At 39.1% G+C, this 19,436-nt stretch overlaps 1 protein-coding gene across 1 annotated transcript in view; it reads left to right on the top strand.

Moving 5' to 3' along the window:
* Positions 1-301: 301 nt before the first annotated feature.
* LOC150080579 (uncharacterized) overlaps positions 302-19,436 on the top strand; it is a 46,758-nt gene continuing 27,623 nt past the window's right edge. Inside the window, exons 1-2 of the mRNA XM_090380745.1 lie at positions 302-536; positions 15,600-15,781. Coding sequence (XP_090236871.1) covers positions 302-536; positions 15,600-15,781 — 417 coding nt within the window. The remainder of the gene's footprint in view (positions 537-15,599; positions 15,782-19,436) is intronic.

Below are 19,436 nucleotides of genomic sequence, written 5' to 3'. Positions count from 1 at the left end.
CGTAATTGCCATCAATCTGAATATACTTGTGGGCACTGTGGCAATCAGGGGCACCAGATTGAGTCTTGTCCTGACAAGGCTTCTCCTGCAACTTGTCCCAACTGTAAAATGCGGAAGAAGAAAGCAGATCATTCCTACCGTGACAACGGCTGTCCTGAGTATATTCGCGCGCAAGAGGTGACCAAGTCTCGTACTAATTACATTTAATCGCAATATAAATCATAACACTAGCGAGCCAATTAAAGTTTTGCAATTGAACTGTCAAAGGTCGATCGCGGTCTCTAATGACGTAACTAGAATAATGTCTGACCACGATATCCAAATCTTAGCCCTTCAGGAAGTGTATTCATATAAAGGAGTTGTAAAGGGATTACCATTATCATCAAAAATTGTACAATCTAATACTGAAACTACTGGAAGTGGCAGGAACGCTGTGACCAGGGTTTGGGCAGCCCTGGTTATAGTTGATCCAGGCATAATTGTCACAAAGATAACAAGCTTGTGCTCCACACATTCTGCCTGTGCCTATCTGGAGGGTACGTTTGGGCAAGTGTATTTTGTTTCATTGTATTTTCAATGCTCTCAACAACATCAACAGATCGAGCCTTACCTAAATTACATAGAGGATATTCTCCACAGATTGGAGGGTAGAAGAGTTATTATGTGTACGGATGCAAATGCTGCATCTACATTATGGAACAGTCACTTTACAGATCAAAAAGGCGAGTTATTAGAGGAGTTAATCCTAACTAAGAACTTACATCTTTGGAACACTGTAGGGCACCCCCCAACTTTTTTTTCAGCATCTGGTCAATCCTTCATAGTTATCACGGTGTCCAACTCTACATTTGGACAAAACATAAGAAACTGGCAAGTTAGAACTGCATGGTCAGCAAGTGACCATAACCCTATAACGTTTGAAGTTGTTATGGATTCAGACTGTACGGAAAAAAGGAATTCATACGATTTTCCAAGGTACAGGACTCAGGGTGCAAACTGGGAAACTTTTGAGAACAGGCTGTGCATAGAAGCCACGGCTGATAACATCGAGAGAATTAGGCAACTGCCGGCAATGGAGCAGATGGAAGCCGTAAACGACCTAATAAGTTTGGTCTGTGATGCCTCTCTCACAAAGAAAAGAGAAAACAGAATCATGTGCCCTGGGGGTCTCAGGATCTCACAAATCTGAGAAATGAATTGAAAACTGCTCGGCGTAACTACCAGCGTGCCAGAGAAATAATAGGGCAAGGGTTGAGGTGGACCGTCTGGGTGACCTTTACAAGCTGGCCAGGCGGACCTACTTTAATCAAATTTATAGAGAAAAGAAGAATGCTTGGGAGCAACTGGTTAAATCGACACTAAAGGATGAACCGTGGGGACTTGCTTACAAAATTGTTGCGGAGAAATTACACCCTGGTGAGATCGTTTCGTCTATCTTGGCTGATGAGCAGGAGACTCTTTCTTGGACAGAGTCGATGAATGCAATATTGGATGGCATTATTTGCCAAGACATTTGTGTACCAGAGAGTACGGAACAAACAAATTTAAGGATGGAGCACTTGATGTATTCTGAATTAACTGATGAGGACCCGTTTACTAAACTTGAAATTGGCGCAGCTATTGATTCTTTGAAGGATAACAAATGTCCAGGCTTAGATTTACTTGAAGTTGCAATATTATATATATATATATATATATTTTTTTTTTTTTACACGGATACCGCCTTGCCATTTGCTCTCTGAGTTTAATCCTGAAATCTGGTAGTGTCGGATCAGATAATCATAGCATCAGCAAAAAAAAAAAAAAAAAGAGAGAAGGAGAAAAAAATACAAGAAAATATAAAGAGAGGGGGAAAATAGGGGAAAATAAAAGTTGAGGCAAAGTGGTTGAGTCCTGTACAATGACTGGACAAGTGTGTTTGGTTGCTGTAGCCTAAATAGTAATATTTTTGAAATGGTGTTAATTAATGTAATGAAGTGTTATTTATAGTTTTGGTTTTCTGATTAAGTCCCCCAGGAGTGGTGATCGTACTCACTTCGCTAATAGTAAACATTGTATATAGGTACTTTTTTTTTATTTTGTAATTTTTTTATTTTATTTTATTATTATTTTTTAAATTTTTATTATTATTATTTTTTTTCCCACTCTATACACTATTGTAAACTTTTTCTCTTCTATTTCATGGGAGGTCTATCTTTTCCCCTTATCTTCTATCCAACCTCCCCATCCCTTACAATCCTCATACTTCAATTCTTATCCCCACTTCCTTTCCCTTGGGGCTCCCAGGCTTGCCTGATAGCCCCAGTAAGAGTCTCAGCTAGAAAGTGGATGCTGGCACGCCTCCTCGTGGCCAAGGTTGGGAGTCAGGGGGTAGGGGACCAGGTGTCCTCTGCCCCCTGGCTGCAAAGTCGCCAGTGCCGGCACTCAACATAACAAGACACATACTTACACACCTACATACATACACTTGCCGGCCTTCACCTTTTCAGATGCTACAGCGGCATATAGAGGAAACCCTGCAGACCGCAATTGAAACAAACACACCTTGACCTTGTCGTTGTAGAAGTTGATAGCTTAAATAGATTCACGGCATAATTAGACAAACAATTGGAGCGAGTGGATGGATGAAATGAGAAAGTTTTTTTTTTTTTTTTTTCGCTGATGCTATATGAGCTTGCTTTCTTGCATCATGTGCCTTATCAATGCTAATGCTAACTGTTTTATTACATTACAACTACAACTAAATGCAAGATGACAATTGTGTGATTGGCGTATAAATTGGCGAATATATGTGTGTGTGTTCTGACAGGCCCCCAAAATGTCTGTGCGGGTATTGTCACCATCCTCCCCACACCGGGTGGAAAAGGCCCGGCTTCGAATTCCGTCGATGACACGAGGAACTTTAATGAGCTTTTTTCACTCCGTGGCTGAGTTAGTCGGTTACAGGCATAGATAGTCAGGTTTCTCCCCCAGAAACTGGGGGTTTTCGTCCAGCAAGTCAGACAAATCGACCATAGAACACACGCAATTAACAGATATAAGACACAGCACGGCAGATGAATTTAATTATTCGGGTGGCCTAAAAAAATAAATAATAATAATAATAGTTTTGCATTTATCATCATTCAGCCAACGAGACAGCACGCAGGGGCCACCTAAACATCGCAACTGTCAGGCAATCACGTTTTGATGTTAAACATCCTTGGGGGGGGGGGGGGGCACCTACAACCGAGTAAATACGATCGGTCACGAAAAAAGCATCACGGAAGTAATGTCATCCGAGGCTTCCGTCAGAGGCCAAGATTCTAATTATCCATTTAATTGTAGCCATTTGTTGAACAGTAAGACGTCACAATCATACTTCCTGCGGTAGTAACTGTATGAAGTATGAATGCAACAATACAAGTACAGTATTTGTCCTATGACTACAATATAAATATTTGTCAACGATTTCTTTTTTTCGTCTCGCAATTTCATTGTACTACAAATCAAAATACCTAAAAGAAACGCGAAGGATGCTTAACCATAAAACTATCTACCGTGCGTGCTGGTCACACATGCCATTATTTTTATATATACAGTATAGTGTTTACATTCACTCAGGCAACGCATAATTTACACAGGCAACCTGGCATTCACTCACACATATATATATATCTTAACCCGCAAGTATAAGTATATATTTTTTTATGTAGCTATTCAGGGTACAACAATCTACATATACTGTTCCACAGGCCTCCTCCGTTATCGTGTGCTTGCTTGCTGGGTAATGCTCAACTAAGGGAGACTACTATCACTCATCATTCAATGTGTACTATGAGGTTTTCCGGCAAGTTCAATCACTAATATTAATGTTCCAGAAGACGCCTGTGTTTTCATGATCGACTAGTGGTTTAAATTTAGGACAAAATCTCATGTTCTCAAGATCAATTCTGAGGCGTAGAGAATGACTCGCAACATTGGCGACTGACAAATGCAAAGTACTGCATATGGGTAGAAGTAACCCCAGAGAAACGTACCAACTGTGTGGAAATACACTTAAGGTGGTAGAAAATGAAAAAGACCTGGGAATAATTGTGCAGTCAGATATGAAGTTTTCTGAGCAATGCAGACAGACTGCCAGGGCAGGTTATGGGGTTTTGTCAATGATATATAGGAATTTTGCTAGCAGGGAAAAGGAGGTGATTGTCATTTTGTATAAGGCAATGGTCAAGCCACCCCTTGAGTACTGGATACAGGTCTGGAGGCCTCATTTTAGGAAGGATGTAGATTTGCTTGAGCGTGTACAGAGAATGGCAACAGGATTGGTGAGGGGAATGAAGGGATCCTCTTTCCAAGCGAGGCTTAAATTCTGCAAATTGCAACGGCTGGAGACTAGGCATCTGTGCGGTGATCTGATTGAGGTGTATAAAGCCTTGAATGGGCTGAGTACGCTGAATTCTGGTGGGATTCTTCCACTTGTTCAGATTACGAACCTAAGGCGGCATAAATTCAAATTAAGGAAAGACAGATGTAGAATAGATGTGCGGAAATTTGCCTTTAGCCAACGGGTGGTTAATTTCTGGAACAAACTTCCATCTGTCATTGTGGAAGTTGATAGGTTAAATAAATTTAAGGAGGAACTGGACAAACATTTAGAAGGAATGGTTGTGTGAATTTTTTTTTTTTTTTTTTTTTTGGCTGATGCTGCATAAGCTCATACACTGCTGTCTTGCATCACATGCCACTACTACTACTACATCCGTCCGACTCAGAGTCAACAACGATACCGAACAGCATGCAAGACAATGCAATGTATATTCCGCCTCTCATTGCATGCAGTCACAGTGACTTTTCTGTCCGCCTAAATCCCATCTGTCTTTCAAAGTACTCAACTGTGAACCGAATTTTTCATATATCGATCCGGATTAACTGTAACCGGATTTGCGAGGGTTTACTGTGTATGTGTTTATTAATATGACATAAAATATCAACATTATCATATGAATGTGCATTTTGCATCTACAATCACACATGACCAGTTAAGGTTGAAAGGGATTACCGTTCCACAACCTTAGTGATGTCCGTAAAACCTATGCGGCCTCATTCCGAGAAGTCGCGCTAGTTAATATGCTTTCCATAGCCAGAGGATTAAGAAGATTCCCGACACGAAATAGCCTCTGGTCAACCTGTGTTGTTGTTCCCCTTGTCTCCGACAAGAAGTCATCGTCGGAGAAGTCATGTTTTTCGGAGAAGTGAGTGATTCACTCGTCTCAGTAAATTTCTCCGTCTATGTTTAAATGGCACAGTAGCTGAATATCTGAGTGATTCATTTATTTGCACAGTATTCAAAGAACTGGTGACAATAGCAACGTCGGGCAGAGGGGGGGGGGGTGAAGATGAGGCAACTAAGATATTAAATTAACTTTCCAAAGATGAAATGTTGGCAGATTTGGAAACTGCTTCGAGGCTTTCACTGTGAAGAAAACGTTCCAAAATATAATGGCATAGAGGCAATAATAATAATAAAAAAAAAAAAAAACTGTATCACCAATTTCCAAAACACCAGCGCGAGTTAAGGATGTTTAACTTGATGTGGAAAGAACGTGACTAAAGAACTTGAAGTGGAATGTGATGCAAGAAAGCAAGTGTATGAGCTTATGCAGCATCGGCCAAAAAAAATTAAAAAAATGTGGAAACTATAAAGATCTTTATGTGGAAACTAAAACTATACAGATCGGTCGTCTGTTCGGGCCACGATGGGCAGCTTGTAGCTTACGGGCGGCAATTGAGGGTTGGAGGAATTATCCCGCTTTGTGAAAACATTTTGATTCAGAAAGTTAATTAAATATTTTGGATTATTAAACCGGCTTTTCAATCTAGAATTTCTTAACAATTTAGCACTAATGATTGACAACCTGCAGGAGCTCTCTTACCTTTCAGAACCTTTACAGAATCACTATGATAAAAGCAGATAAATTAATTATTCTAACTATCAATGCTATCGCTAATTTGAAACATTCTGAAGCTAAGATTGAGAGCATGTTGAAATTGAAAGTATTTGCTGGAATCGAAAGTAAGAACACATTTAAAAAATTACCTCGTGACACGTTATTAATACAAAACAGTAATTTTAAATATAATAAAGAAAATAATGATACTATTGACGATGAGGAATTGAAAGAAATTTTAACATATGCTACCTGGAATCGTGAAATATGTAAGAACTTTCGTCTCCCTCGCAAGACGGTGAAAAACGAATAAGAAATTTAAGTTTTCTGATAAAATTATGAAATAAAAATTAATGAGTTTAGAGATTTTGTCGAAGATAGTTTATCTTTAAAATCGATTGAAATTCCCTCTTCAATTAAGAAAGCCAGAAATAGCTTTGAAACCATTGCGATTAGCAGTGCTTTCAGGGTAATGAATAATATTGTATAAACGAATGAATTATGTTAACAATTAAACGCATTGCAGATTATGATGACCATACATCTAAATTGAAAACCATTGCTTCAATTTGATCCGGATCGTTACGTCAAATCATTCCTCTGTAATCATCGCTCAGCTATTGAGCAAAGCAAAATATTAATAATAAAAAAGTAAATTGTATATGGCAATTTTTAGAATAAATTTTTCTTGAATACTGTATTTGTATAATAATTTTTTTATGTAATCTGTGATTATTGTGTACCTTTTCTAGAAGAGTTTGTTTTTAATGTAATATTTATTTTTATATTGTAGAATGTTTTGCGATAGTTTTTGTGATATGGGAAATATTTCGTGTTATTTTTTACTCGCAATATTAAAATTTTATCGTGAAAAAAAATGTATGTTTTATATTTCATTTCCCCATTATATTTCCCTAGTTGCAGTATAGTTTAGGGCTAAAAAAAAAAAAAGAGAGACCAATAAAAAAGTGGCGCGTGTACCTAGCACGCGCTGCTGTAGATGGTTTTATGTAGTAGTAGTAGTGGCATGTGATGCAAGAAAGCAAATGTATGAGCTTATGCAGCATCAGCCAAAAAAAAAAAAAAAAAATCACACCATTCCATCCAATTCATTTAACCTATCAACTTCCACAATGACAGATGGAAGTTTGTTCCAGCAATTAACCACCCGTTGGCTAAAGGCAAATTTCTGCACATCTATTCTACATCTGTCTTTTCTTAATTTGAATTTATGCCCCCTTAGGTTCGGAATCTGAACAAGTGGAAGGATCCCATCAGAATTCAGCGTGCTCAACCCATTCAAGGCCTTATACACCTCAATCAGATCACCGTGCAGGTGCCTAGTCTCCAGCCACTGCAATTTGCAGAACTTAAGCCTCTCTTGGTAAGAGGATCCCTTCATTCCCCTCACCAATCTTGTTGCCCTTCTCTGTACATGCTCAAGCAAATCTACATCCTAAAATGAGGCCTCCAGACCTTCACGCAGTACTCAAGGTGTGGCCTGACCATTGCCTTATACAGAGGGACAATCACCTCCTTTTCTCTGCTAGCAAAATTCCTATATATCATTGACAAAACCCCATGACCTGCCCGGGCAGTCTGTCTGCATTGCTCAGAAAATTTCATATCCGACTGCACAATTACACCCAGATCTTTTTCATTTTCTACCATCTTAAGTGTAGTACCACACAGTTGGTACGTTTCTCTGGGGTTACTTCTACCCATATGCAGTATTTTGCATTTCTCAAGTTTAAAACTTCAGTTGCCACTTCTTAGCCCATCTGCCCAAATTATCTAGATCCTGTTGCAGTAGCACACTGCCATTACTGTCATTAACAACCCTGCCAACCTTTGTATCATCTGCAAACTTCGACACTAAGTCTGATATACGTTCATCAATATCATTGATAAATATAGAAAACAACAGAGGACCCAACACCGAACCCTGTGGGACTCCACTAATAACATTAGCCCACGAAGAGCAGCACCCATTAATTACCACCCTTTGTCTTCTCCCACTCAGCCATCCTCTTATCCATTGTAGCAACTTACTCTTAATACCATTCTGCTCCAATTTGTACAATAGTCTTACATGCGCAACAGTGTCAAAAGTTTCCTGAAATCCAAATATATGATATCAAAATTATATTTTGCATCCAGTTCCTTTGTAACCACATCATAATATCCTATCAAATTTGTCAGACAAGACTTTCCCTTAACAAACCCATGCTGTGTCTGAATTATTGCTGCAGTCTTGTCTAGATGATCCTGCAATGCATCTTTAACCAGTAACTAACTGGTCTGTAATTACTCGTGTCACCCTTCGATCCTCTTTGTGAATTGTGGATACATTTGCACATCTCCAGTCCGTGGGGACCTCCCCTGAGTCCAAGGATGCTCTCATAATTATGGCTAAGGATTTGCTTAGTTGCTTTGCTGCCCCCTTTAATATAACTGGATAGATCCCATCCACCGCAGTGCCTTTCTTATGTTTAACTTCAACAATTTCTCCTCCACTTTGCTCTCAGTTATTACAAAATCATTAAGCACCCTGCTGCAATTTGATAATCTTCTGCCATTTTCAAACTTTAATAACTCCTCATGTGTGAATGTAGATGCAAAATACTCATTCAGTTTGTTTGCTATCTGAGCAGGATCACAACAGTCGAACCATCGATATCAAGTGGACCAATGAGATTCATCCCCTTCCTTTTAGAGTTTATATAAGTAAAGAAATCCTTGCTGTTTTTCTTAGCATCTTTTGCCAAAGATTTCTCGTAATCTGCCTAACCTCCTTTGTGACCTGATTACAGACTAGCTTATATCTGCCATAGGCTTCTGAGTCTCTTGATAATTTATATGCATCCCATGCATTTTTCTTCTCTGTCACGAGTCTCATTAGTTCGTTTGATAACCATTTACGTCTATATTTCTTAATAGGTATGTGAATCCTTCTCGTTTCTTTTAGGTATTTTGATTTGTATATTGATTACGAAATAAAAGAGCTTTTGTATTGTAAATATTTTATTGAACATTTACAAATTTTTATAATTTCTGGAAGACAAGATACAATGGATTTATGATAACTAAAGTAATTGATGTGTACCTGCGATTTCAACGTATCTAAATGTCTAGAAAAACAGTGTCGACTGAAGTACCGACCTTGTAGTTGAAACGAGATACGCTGCTGTTCGGGGTACCTAACGATGGAATGTTATGAAACTGTGAGATGAAAAAATAAATTTTTGACAAATATTTGTACTGTTGCAGTCATACTTACTTTAGGAAGTATGATTGTGACATCATACTATTAAAAAGTTAGAACTCGAGATACTATCGTATCCAGGTATCATTGTAAAGAGGGGGAGCATGATGACCAGCCTGACTCGAGATATCATACTGGTCATGAAAAAGGTGTCACGCGCCGTAATCATACTACTAGCAAGTGCTCGGCGCAGACTAGTAGTGTGATGATGCCAATTCTGTGACGTCATCCATGGCAGGAATCCCCAAGGATGTTTCACATCAAAAAGTCGGCAAAACTGCGAGCCCATTGTTAAAATATTCACACCTCACCACTGTAATATACATACACTGAGTGATCACTGAATTATGACCACTTACCTAATACTTTGTAGGTCCTCCTTTTGTCCTCAGTACAGCAGCTATCCGACGTGGCAGTGTTTCAACAAGATGTCGGAAGCATTCGGGAGATGTGGTCAACCACGCTGTGTGTAATGCAGGTATGGAGGTGATTGGTGTATCCATATCAGATGCCTGATATGCCTTTCCATAGTGTCCTACAAGTGCTCTATGGAATTGATATCGGGGGAAGTTCGGAGGCCAATTGATATGCTGGAAGTCAGAACTGTGTTCCTCAATTTCCTGCACAACAAGTGCCCAATGGCTCGGCGCATTGTCATCTTGGAAGACACCATCGCCATTCCGGAAAAAAGTGTAAAATAGCAGGGTGTACACAGTCAGCAAGCAGTTGACGATAGCGGAGACCACCGATGCATTGTTCCACAAGCACCAGGGGTCCAAGTTGCTGCCAGTTAAACATTCCCCACACCATACAACCGCCTCCATCACCGGCCTGCCCTTTTGATACCATGCATGATGGATCAAGAGCTTCATGTTGTTGACATCAAATTTGTACACGACCATCCACGGCATGGAGTAAATAATGTGACTCATCCAACCAGCATACCTTCTTCCAGTCTTCTAATGTCCAACTTGCATGCTCTTTGCACCAGGCAAGTCTTTTGCGCCGATGGACCGTATTAGGAGAGGATGCCATAGGGGTTGTCTGCTGGTATAGCCCATACGTGCAAGTGTGCAATGCATGGTCATGCCAGATATTGTTCTAGGTCGGCCCATGTTGTATTGGGTAGTCAACTCTTTAACAGTGCTGCGCTTGTTCGCCTGTACAAGTCGTCGGACCCCGGTCTCACTTCTAACATCAACCTTTCGCTGACCTTTGCAGTTTTGCTATTGGGGCGTTGTTTGACTATTTTGAAGTCAGTCCTGGTACACTTGAACTACGGCGGCTCTCAAACACCCCACCAGTTCAGCCGTTTGGGAAATCGAGGCACTAGCTCGTCGAGCACCCACAATCTGTCTTTTATCAAGTCCAATAAATCCTTCCTTTTATCCATCGTGCTCGGAATTTTACTACCTACTGAACCACTGACGCCTTATCTATGCTACACAGGTCAAATAACTCCACACTCTCGTAACTCACGTGGTCAACTGGTCACATTCAGTTTTCATAGGGATGGTCATAATTCAGTGATCACTCTCATTGTATGTACATAAGTTAAGATATTTTATGTAATTATGGGTTCTAAAGAATTGAAAAGTGGAATAAAAAGTAAACACGTTACTTTACTTTAATTATCATTACCAAGCTCAAAGTAATAGAACAACTTGAAAATGGTATTCGTCGGGGGAAAAATTGCTGAAGAATTTGGTATTGTTCAACAGACTATGCCAGATATTAAAAAACAAAATGAAACTATAAAGGCATTTGCTTTAAAATTTGATGTGGAAAGTGATAAAATCAGTGTATCAAATAGACAGCTTAAAAAAAAAACCGAAAGAAGTGTTGCTGGAAGAAGCGGTATAAGTGGTATTCACAGTAACGATCAAGTGCCGTTGGCGTGCAACGCCACCTGATAAATGTATAAAATGACAATACATTTATTTATCCATCAATTGATGGATAAATATATTGTCTTTTTATAGTTTTAAATAAAGATTCTACAGTGATATTTTTTTATTTATTTTCATCAGCACTACCTATATTTTATTTATTAAAATTTCCATTTATTTGTGTTCTAAGTTTTTGTTCTTTTAAGGCTATGTTTTGCTTCACTAATCTGGATTATCGCATAATCCATGTGACCTCTCTCCCCAATTAATCTGGATTAGTGTAGATTTATTGTTTATATATATACTATATAAAAACCTGGTAACCAGGTTGAAATATACAGTATTCAATCTGGTTATCGACCTGTTGCTGTTTTTTCTGAAATTCCTTGATGATTCTACACTGGTGTGCGAAACTTAAGGGCTAACGCTATTTCTAAAGGTTACAACCACAAATTCTTTACTTAAGGTACTCTTACTGATGGGAGTAGATTCAGCCGCAGTAGTGATTCTGGACGTCAGCTAATCTGGCGAGAGGTTGGCACATGGTATCACCCTGCAAACATCACTGAAAGGGATCGATATGGCGGCCAAGGTGTTCTTGTCTGGGGAGGCATTATCTTGAATGGATGTACACAACTCCAGATACTGGAAGGCAGTACTGTAACCAGTGCATGCTACTGTACTGAGGTAATCCTTCCCTACATGCATCTGTTCCGAGGTGCCATTGGCCCCAAGTTTGTGTTTGTGGATGATAACGCCACACAACATTGCGCTGCAGCTGTGATATGCTTTTGGAAAGTGAGGACATTGTTTGTATGGATTGGCCTGCTCGTTCCACCGATCTAAATCAAATTGAACACATATGGGATGCTCTGGGGAGACACCAAGCGGCATGTCCACACCTACCAGAAAATGTTCACCAGCTGAAGATGGTGCTGACAGAGGAATGGACGATGTTGCTGCAAGAACTCAACAACATTGTTCTAAGTGGACAGGCAGTGCAAAGCCTGCATCGACATTAGGGGTGGCCATATCTCCTACTGAGGACCACCTCTTCCCTTTGTTCCATCTTTGGCTGTGATACATCTGTTCATGGCAGCCAGTGCTATGTGGACCATTTTTGAATAAAGTCCCTCTGTACTGTTTTGTTTCCATTGTTGTGTTGTTTCCTTCATCATTTCTGTGCCTCATGAGGTTCCTTTGGTTTGCTTTTCCCATATCCAGGCCATTCCTATGAGAAGCTACAGGTGAAAACCTGACTGGTCCTTAAATTTTGTACACCAGTGTATATGCACCAATTATACATTCCCATTTTCTATGCCAAGCCTCAACACTGTTTTGGGAGTGTGGAATTCCCATTTGAATGGAATTGTATATGGACCATAATGTTGGTGGAAATAATGGTTGAGCATGAATTACTGTACCATTACACATATACCGTATAATTCTTCCATATATAATTGTCTTCAAACCACTCTATCACATGATTAGTTTCCCTCGGTAAATTGCTTCCCTTGTGGTATCTCACCAGCAAGAATAAACGCCAAGGCACACAAATGTCAAAGCAACAAACTAAATTCTTCATCGGTGCCTTACCGAGATGCCAGTCCACTTTCTTGAATTTTTTTCCAAACACATTGTCCCAGGTGGAAAAAACCTTTTAGACACATTAAGGAACTCACCTTTAGGTTAGTTAATATGGCTTATGACTCAATTCAATTTCATTTTTTTCGGTAAAGTCAATCATAGTTTAACTTGTGTTCCGGGGAAAATAATGGAGTCACTGGTTAAAGCAGCATTGCAGGATCATCTAGACAAGACTGCAGTAATACTTAAGACACAGCATGGGTTTATTAAACGGAGATCTTGTCTGACCAATTTGATTGGATACTATGATGTGGTCACAAAGGAACTGAATGTCAAAAATAATTTTGATATCATATACTTGGACTTCAGGAAAGCTTTTGATACTGTTGCACATGGAAGACTGCTGTACAAATTGGAGAGGTATGGCATTAAGGGTAAGTTGCTACAACGGATAAAGGGATGGTTGAGTGGGAGATGACAGAGAGTGGTAATCGGTGGACACTGCTCTTCGTGGACAAATGTTATTAGTGAAGTTCCCCAGGGTTCGGTGCTTGACCCATTGTTGTTTTGTGTATTCATCAATGATATTGATGAAGGTATATCAGGATTAATGTCCAAGTTTGCAGATGATACAAAGGTTGGCAGGATTGTTAATGGCCGTAAAGACAGTATGCTACTCCAACTGGATCTAGATAAGTTGGACAAATGGGCTGAGAAGTGGCAACTGAAGTTTAACATTGACAAATGCAAAATACTGCATATATATGCTCCTACTACATACTATGCTCCTAGCATTGGTGTACATGCAAGTACACATGCACCTGTTCTTATCTTAGTTTCTCTAACACAGCTCATCTGTTTACTTATTCCATGATGACTCCCTGCAGTCCTTAAAATTCCCAGCACTTTGCTTTTCTAGCTGCTGCTCTTTCCACTAGAAGTTCCAATTTGTACAGACATCACTGAACAGTTGTAGTATGTTTTGTCACCGGAATAACTAACTTTGGTTTCAGTTTACCTTCTGCTGAATATCTCTTAATTTGATTTAAGTTTACATTCTGCCAAATATCTAGTTGTGCACAAAAGGCTTTGATAATTTTCGAGGAAACTGCCATTCTCACAGTTTGCCTGTTAGGGGACTAATGGGCACCACCCTTTATGGAGCTCTTCATAAATAGATGGATAAATGTGACTAATTGAAAGTTATTAGACATTTCAATTAGTCACCCTCATTTGACTATTTCTGAAGAACTCCACGAAGACATCATTCATCTAACCTTGTTGAATGCAGACACCAGTACATAAACATACCTAGCAGGTTATGTTCGGCAGTTGACCTCTCCATCTGTTCTTCCATGCAGTATCCAAACTTCAAATGGTCAGTATGCTATATCCACCAAAAAGTGATAATTTCCTAATAATCCACAAATTACTAACAGCAGAACATTCATATGATGAACCTTGCAGGAAGTGGCAGTTTAACAATGCAGAGTGGTCAATATTCTGTTCACATGTAAAATTAAATCAGAATATTATACAGTTCTAACTGATAGATGCACAAACCTTTCAATTCCACAAACATTATTAGTACACTGAAGACATATTAATTACTGTGTGGGATCAGCAATATATACAGAAGCTAAGAAGGATGAAAACAAAGCATGGAACATGTTTCTCAAATATTCTACTGTCTCCCCCTTAACCTATAAATAACTGAAAGCTAAAGCCTGACAAGTTATCAGAAAAGCAAAGAAAGAGCCTAGGACTAGATTTGTTTCATCAGTTTACAAGAACACTGAATTCAGTCACACTAATTTAGAAGATCAGACTACTCGATGGCAAGTTTCTACCAGCTCGTTCTCCAATCATAAGCTGGAAAGGAATACACCTCTCCCAAAAAAAGACATTGCAAACATCCTAAGGAGAAGCATTTGTGTAGGTACTAGTAACATTAAGTCCAGTCTTTAAGGAAAATCAGATCTCAAGAAAAATGTAAAATTAATTTTCAAATGAATATCTCCTTCCCCAACAATCAGCCCTTTGGGTTATCGAAACTGAAACAATCCATAGCCAAAGCCTAGGTTGTATAGCTGGTCCCAGTGAAATTTTTAACTGAATGATATGAAATTTGAGTGTGGATGACTTGGAAAGCCTACTAAACTACTACAACTGTATTTTTACTAGAAAACATTTATCTGAGTTCTTGGAGCCATTCAATAATTATAGCTTTCTTAAAGCCTGGGAAAGATCTTTTAAATCCCCAGAATTATCACTTGATATTGCTCTGCAGCTATTTTGGGAAAACTCTTGAAAGGATGGTTCATGAGCATTTAACTTAGCTTTGAGAAACTCAAAATTTTGCTTGGCTTTAAGAAAGCTATAATTAAAAAGCATTTGATACTACTTAGTTCTGGAATCCTTCTTGAGCTTAGTATTTGGGGCAGCCTTCTCCTTTTTGTTCAAACTTTAAACATTGCTCCTATTTCCCATTTCATATGAAGGATAAGGCCTCCATAGCCGAGTGGTCAGGAGCGGGAGTGCAGTAGCACACGCTCTTTGAGTAGACCGGGGTTCAAGCCCCTGACTGCTGAATATGGTCAATCTGCCAACCCGCACTGGACCAGCATGGCAGATTATGGTCCATTTCCCTCAGCATGAATTGTTGAGGAGGCTTCCATCCTGCAGTGGGTTGATAATGGCTGCACTTTACCTTTATGAAGGATAAACTGTCTACAGTGATAAAATTGTCATTGACACTGAATGCAGAATGTTTTTTTTAATTTTCAGCTCTTTCCCCTAAAATTGAAATATTTCATCAATGTATTGTTATTTATTTTTATTTAATTTTTATTTTTATATGTATATAGTTTATGATAATAGTCTATAAACAATTTCATGAAATTTATTCATTTATTATTTATTTTGTAGATAAGATTTATCTTCTGAAATGGATGCTTGCCTATTTATATTTACAAATTTATGGGTTCCTTATAAAACGACGCTTTGATCTGTATGATACTGAATCAAAAGATCCATATATTGCATCATTTCTTCCACATCCTGTAGAAAAGCAATATGAGTCTCCCCATGGGGAGGCACATATGCAGAACGTAAGTACATTGAGTTTTAACAATAGTTTTTTATCCTGGCCATCTCCCTCTCTCTCTCTCTCAAATTTATATACACCGGTGTTCAAAGAAAGTGCATCACCCCTTAAATTTGTAATTATCATCTGAATAATTTCTTACAAATTGCATCAGATAAGATTGACACTCATAGGTGATGACGTAATATTGCATTAACTGTCACTTTCAGCTATATAAGCATGCTCTGCAAGAGTTGCAATCGTTCCTTGCTTGTGTCAGAATGGGAAGTTACGTGCAGTTGACGCCACAAAGAAAGAGTGCTATTATGGGGAAGGATGTTCTTTCTGTCATATTGCTTATAGTGTCTTGTAATCAGTCGACAGTGAGTAGATTTCTTTCCAAACTCAAGAATACTGGTTCCGCTGATAGGAAAAAAGGAACTGGACGCGAATGAGTCTCTATGCCAAAACAGAACTGGGTTTTGAAGCGCTTATGCCTTAAAAACCATAAAGCTTCTTTGTCTAAGCTGAAAAGAGAATGGGAAGGAGGAGTGGTAGCAAGTGCAGTAACAGTCAGAAGACGTCTCTTCAAAAATGGCTCTGTAGCCCATTGTCCTAAGAAGCCCCTCCTCACAAAAAATGAAAAAGGCCCAATTAATTTGGTGTAAGGAGCATGTCAAATGGACCCCTGAGCAGAGGAAGTCAGTTATTTTCTTGGATTAGAAGAAATTCAACCCACATGGCTCCGATGGGAGACAAACGATTCGCTGTAGACGTGGTGAAGAATGCCATCCAGTCTGTATGGTGTCTACAGCGAAATTCTCTACCAGCCAAATGATATGGGGGTGCATTTCGTATCGCGGAGTAGGTCACCTGCAGTTAAAGGTTCTGTAAATGTTAATGGATACCTGGCTGTATTGGAAGGCAAATTGCTGCCAACCATTAGAGACCATTTCAACCTGCCAAGTAACTGCATCTTTCAGGACGACTCTGCTCCTTGTCATCGGGCAAAAAGTGTAAGTATGCACTTCTGTAGTTACTTTTGCTTCATTTCTGCATTAGAGATTTGACAGTAATGTGTTTACATTTGTTACAGGTGAATGGTCAGGCCACACCTAGAGTACTGTATACAGGTCTGGAGGCCTCATTTCAAGAAGGATGTAGAGCTGCTGGAACGAGTACAGAGAAGGGCAACAAGATTAGTGAATGGAACAAAGGGTTGCTCTTATGAAGAAAGGCTTAAGTTCTGCAAATTGCAGTGGCTGGAGACTAGGCACCTGCGCGGTGATCTGATTGAGGTCTATAAGGCCTTGAATGGGTTGAGCACGCTGAATTCTGGTGGGATCCTTCCACTTGTTCAGATTACGAACCTAAGGGGGCATAAATTCAAATTAAGAAAAGACAGATGTAGAATAGATGTGCGGAAATTTGCCTTTAGCCAGCGGGTGGTTAATTGCTGGAACAAACTTCCATCTGTCGTTGTGGAAGTTGATAGATTGAATAAAATTGAGGTTGATAGCCTAAATAAGTTTAAGGCTCAGCTGGACAGGTATTTTGAACGAACAGAGGTGTGAAGTGGAAGTGGGTTTTTTTTTTTTTTTTTTGGCTGATGCTGCATAAGCTTGCTTTCTTGCATCAAATGCCTCTACTAATGCTAATGCTAAAAAATGGTTGGAAGAATGGTCAATTACAACTCTTAGCTGGCCAGGAAACAGCCTGGACCTGAATCCTATAGAGAACTGTTGGCATTGTGTGGAATCTGCAGTTGCCTGAAAGAAACCAAAGACCCTTCGTGAACTTCAAAAAGTCATAATTTGTTTGGAACCATGAACTATCAGTTGATTATCTTCAGAAATCGATCTTGTCAGTGCCTCGACGATGCTGTCATCAGGGCCAGAGGCAGTTCAACTAAATGTTAGTTTGCACCTGGTGAACTTTTCATTTTGTTTTCCATTTGAAATGATAAATTGAAGCAAAGTGAGGGCTTCTGATAACATTTCAGCCATAATTGTCGTGTTTACTAAAACCATTGTATAAAGGTTGCAAATGCTCATTTTGGAATATTTTGAGAGCACCTGTCAAATATTACTTAGCTTTGCCTTAACTATTAATAAATATCTGTTGTTTATATTTCTATTTGTGATGCTAGTCATTAATGTAACATACCATTGCGAAAAAGGGTTAGAAATGTGAAATTCCTAGGTGATGCACTTTCTTTGAACACCAGTGTATATAACAGATAGTTACAAGTAGTTCTTTTATATTCATATGCATAATTGTTTTTATAAGTGAACTAAAACACCCAAGTTTTTAGTTAACCATTTACAATTATCCTTGGAGATTAACTGTAATTAATTTTAATAATTTGGCAAAAGACTTTATACAAAGTCTTTTTATAAAGCTTCTCTCTATGCATAGCTCTCAGCAAACTGGGTTTGCTACTTAGTGCACTGATCTCATATTGTGAAGGCACTTCACCTCAAGTTGCCTTGCGATTGCACTACTCTAAATGAAAGTCAAAAGGCCGTACTCCAATGGGGAGGTATATTGCTTTTTTATTTAAAGTGTATGCCACCATGCAGACCCAGCTTTCAACTGGTTTGAGTCTCAGTCGGCAGGTAGGCATTGTGAAGACCTGAGCAACCCAGTGACGAGATATATCCACAATATGTGAGATGCAAGATGGTTCAGTAAGTAAAGCATACATATGCTACCCTACCATTAATATCCAGACACCACTCCATTGATAGTTGGTCATGTCCTAACTAACATGTCCTAACTTGTGTCTGACAGCAGTACGTGTCAGACACAACTATAAATATGCTTGTAGGCCTTCAAAGAGGCAGTGGTATGATTGTGAATGCAAGATGCTGTGATAAATAGAGTTAACAGGTTTCCATAGTGGAACGATAATGGTATACCACATAAACAATTGGTTTGTACTTGATATTTCAATAGCATTGAAGAATTTGGGGTCACCAATTGGTGATGTGATCTGCAAATGGAAGTGGACTGATGCTGAGACCATCACAAAATGACTTGGAAAACGACCAAAGCTGACAAAATTTGACCGGAGAGCCCTGTAAAAAATTGTTAACTTGGAACACGAGTTGATCTTATCACAGCACACACAGTCCCTCAGAGATGGTTGGGAAATATGTCAGAACGTACATTGTGCAGGATGCTGCACGATATGGGTTACTACAATCCACAAACTTCTAACCCATGAATAATACTAGGCACCATCTAGCTTTGTGTAAGGCCTGCCACTCTTGGAACACAGATTGATGGAAAGCTGTGCTTTGGAGTGAACAGTCACAATACATGATCTGTCTGTCTGATGGCCATGTCTGAGTGTGATAGTCTGGGGGCTGTTTTTTGTGGTTTGGTGTGGGACCATTGGAGCAGTGACTTTTATTTAGAGTAGTGCAGTACCAAGACAACTCACGTTGAAGTGCCTCCACAATATGAGATTGATGGACTAAGTTGCAAGATTATTTTAGGATTCTTCAGAAAGCTTTTTGCTGGAAGTCTTGAGGAGGCACTAAATGCAATATATTTTGAATAGTAGAAGAAGATTTATCAAGATCATAGATGAGTTAGAACTGCTAATAAATCAGTTTTATCTTTAGATGAGGTTTCAACAGAATAATAATGTAAATAGAATATAGCATTAGTAT

This window comes from Mastigoproctus giganteus, chromosome 9, assembly GCF_048544385.1.
Source record: "Mastigoproctus giganteus isolate SK-2022 chromosome 9, ASM4854438v1, whole genome shotgun sequence".
Classification (NCBI taxonomy): Eukaryota; Metazoa; Arthropoda; class Arachnida; order Uropygi; family Thelyphonidae; genus Mastigoproctus; species Mastigoproctus giganteus.
Note: the sequence above shows the minus strand (reverse complement) of the source record. Positions and strands in the feature narration are given on the sequence as shown.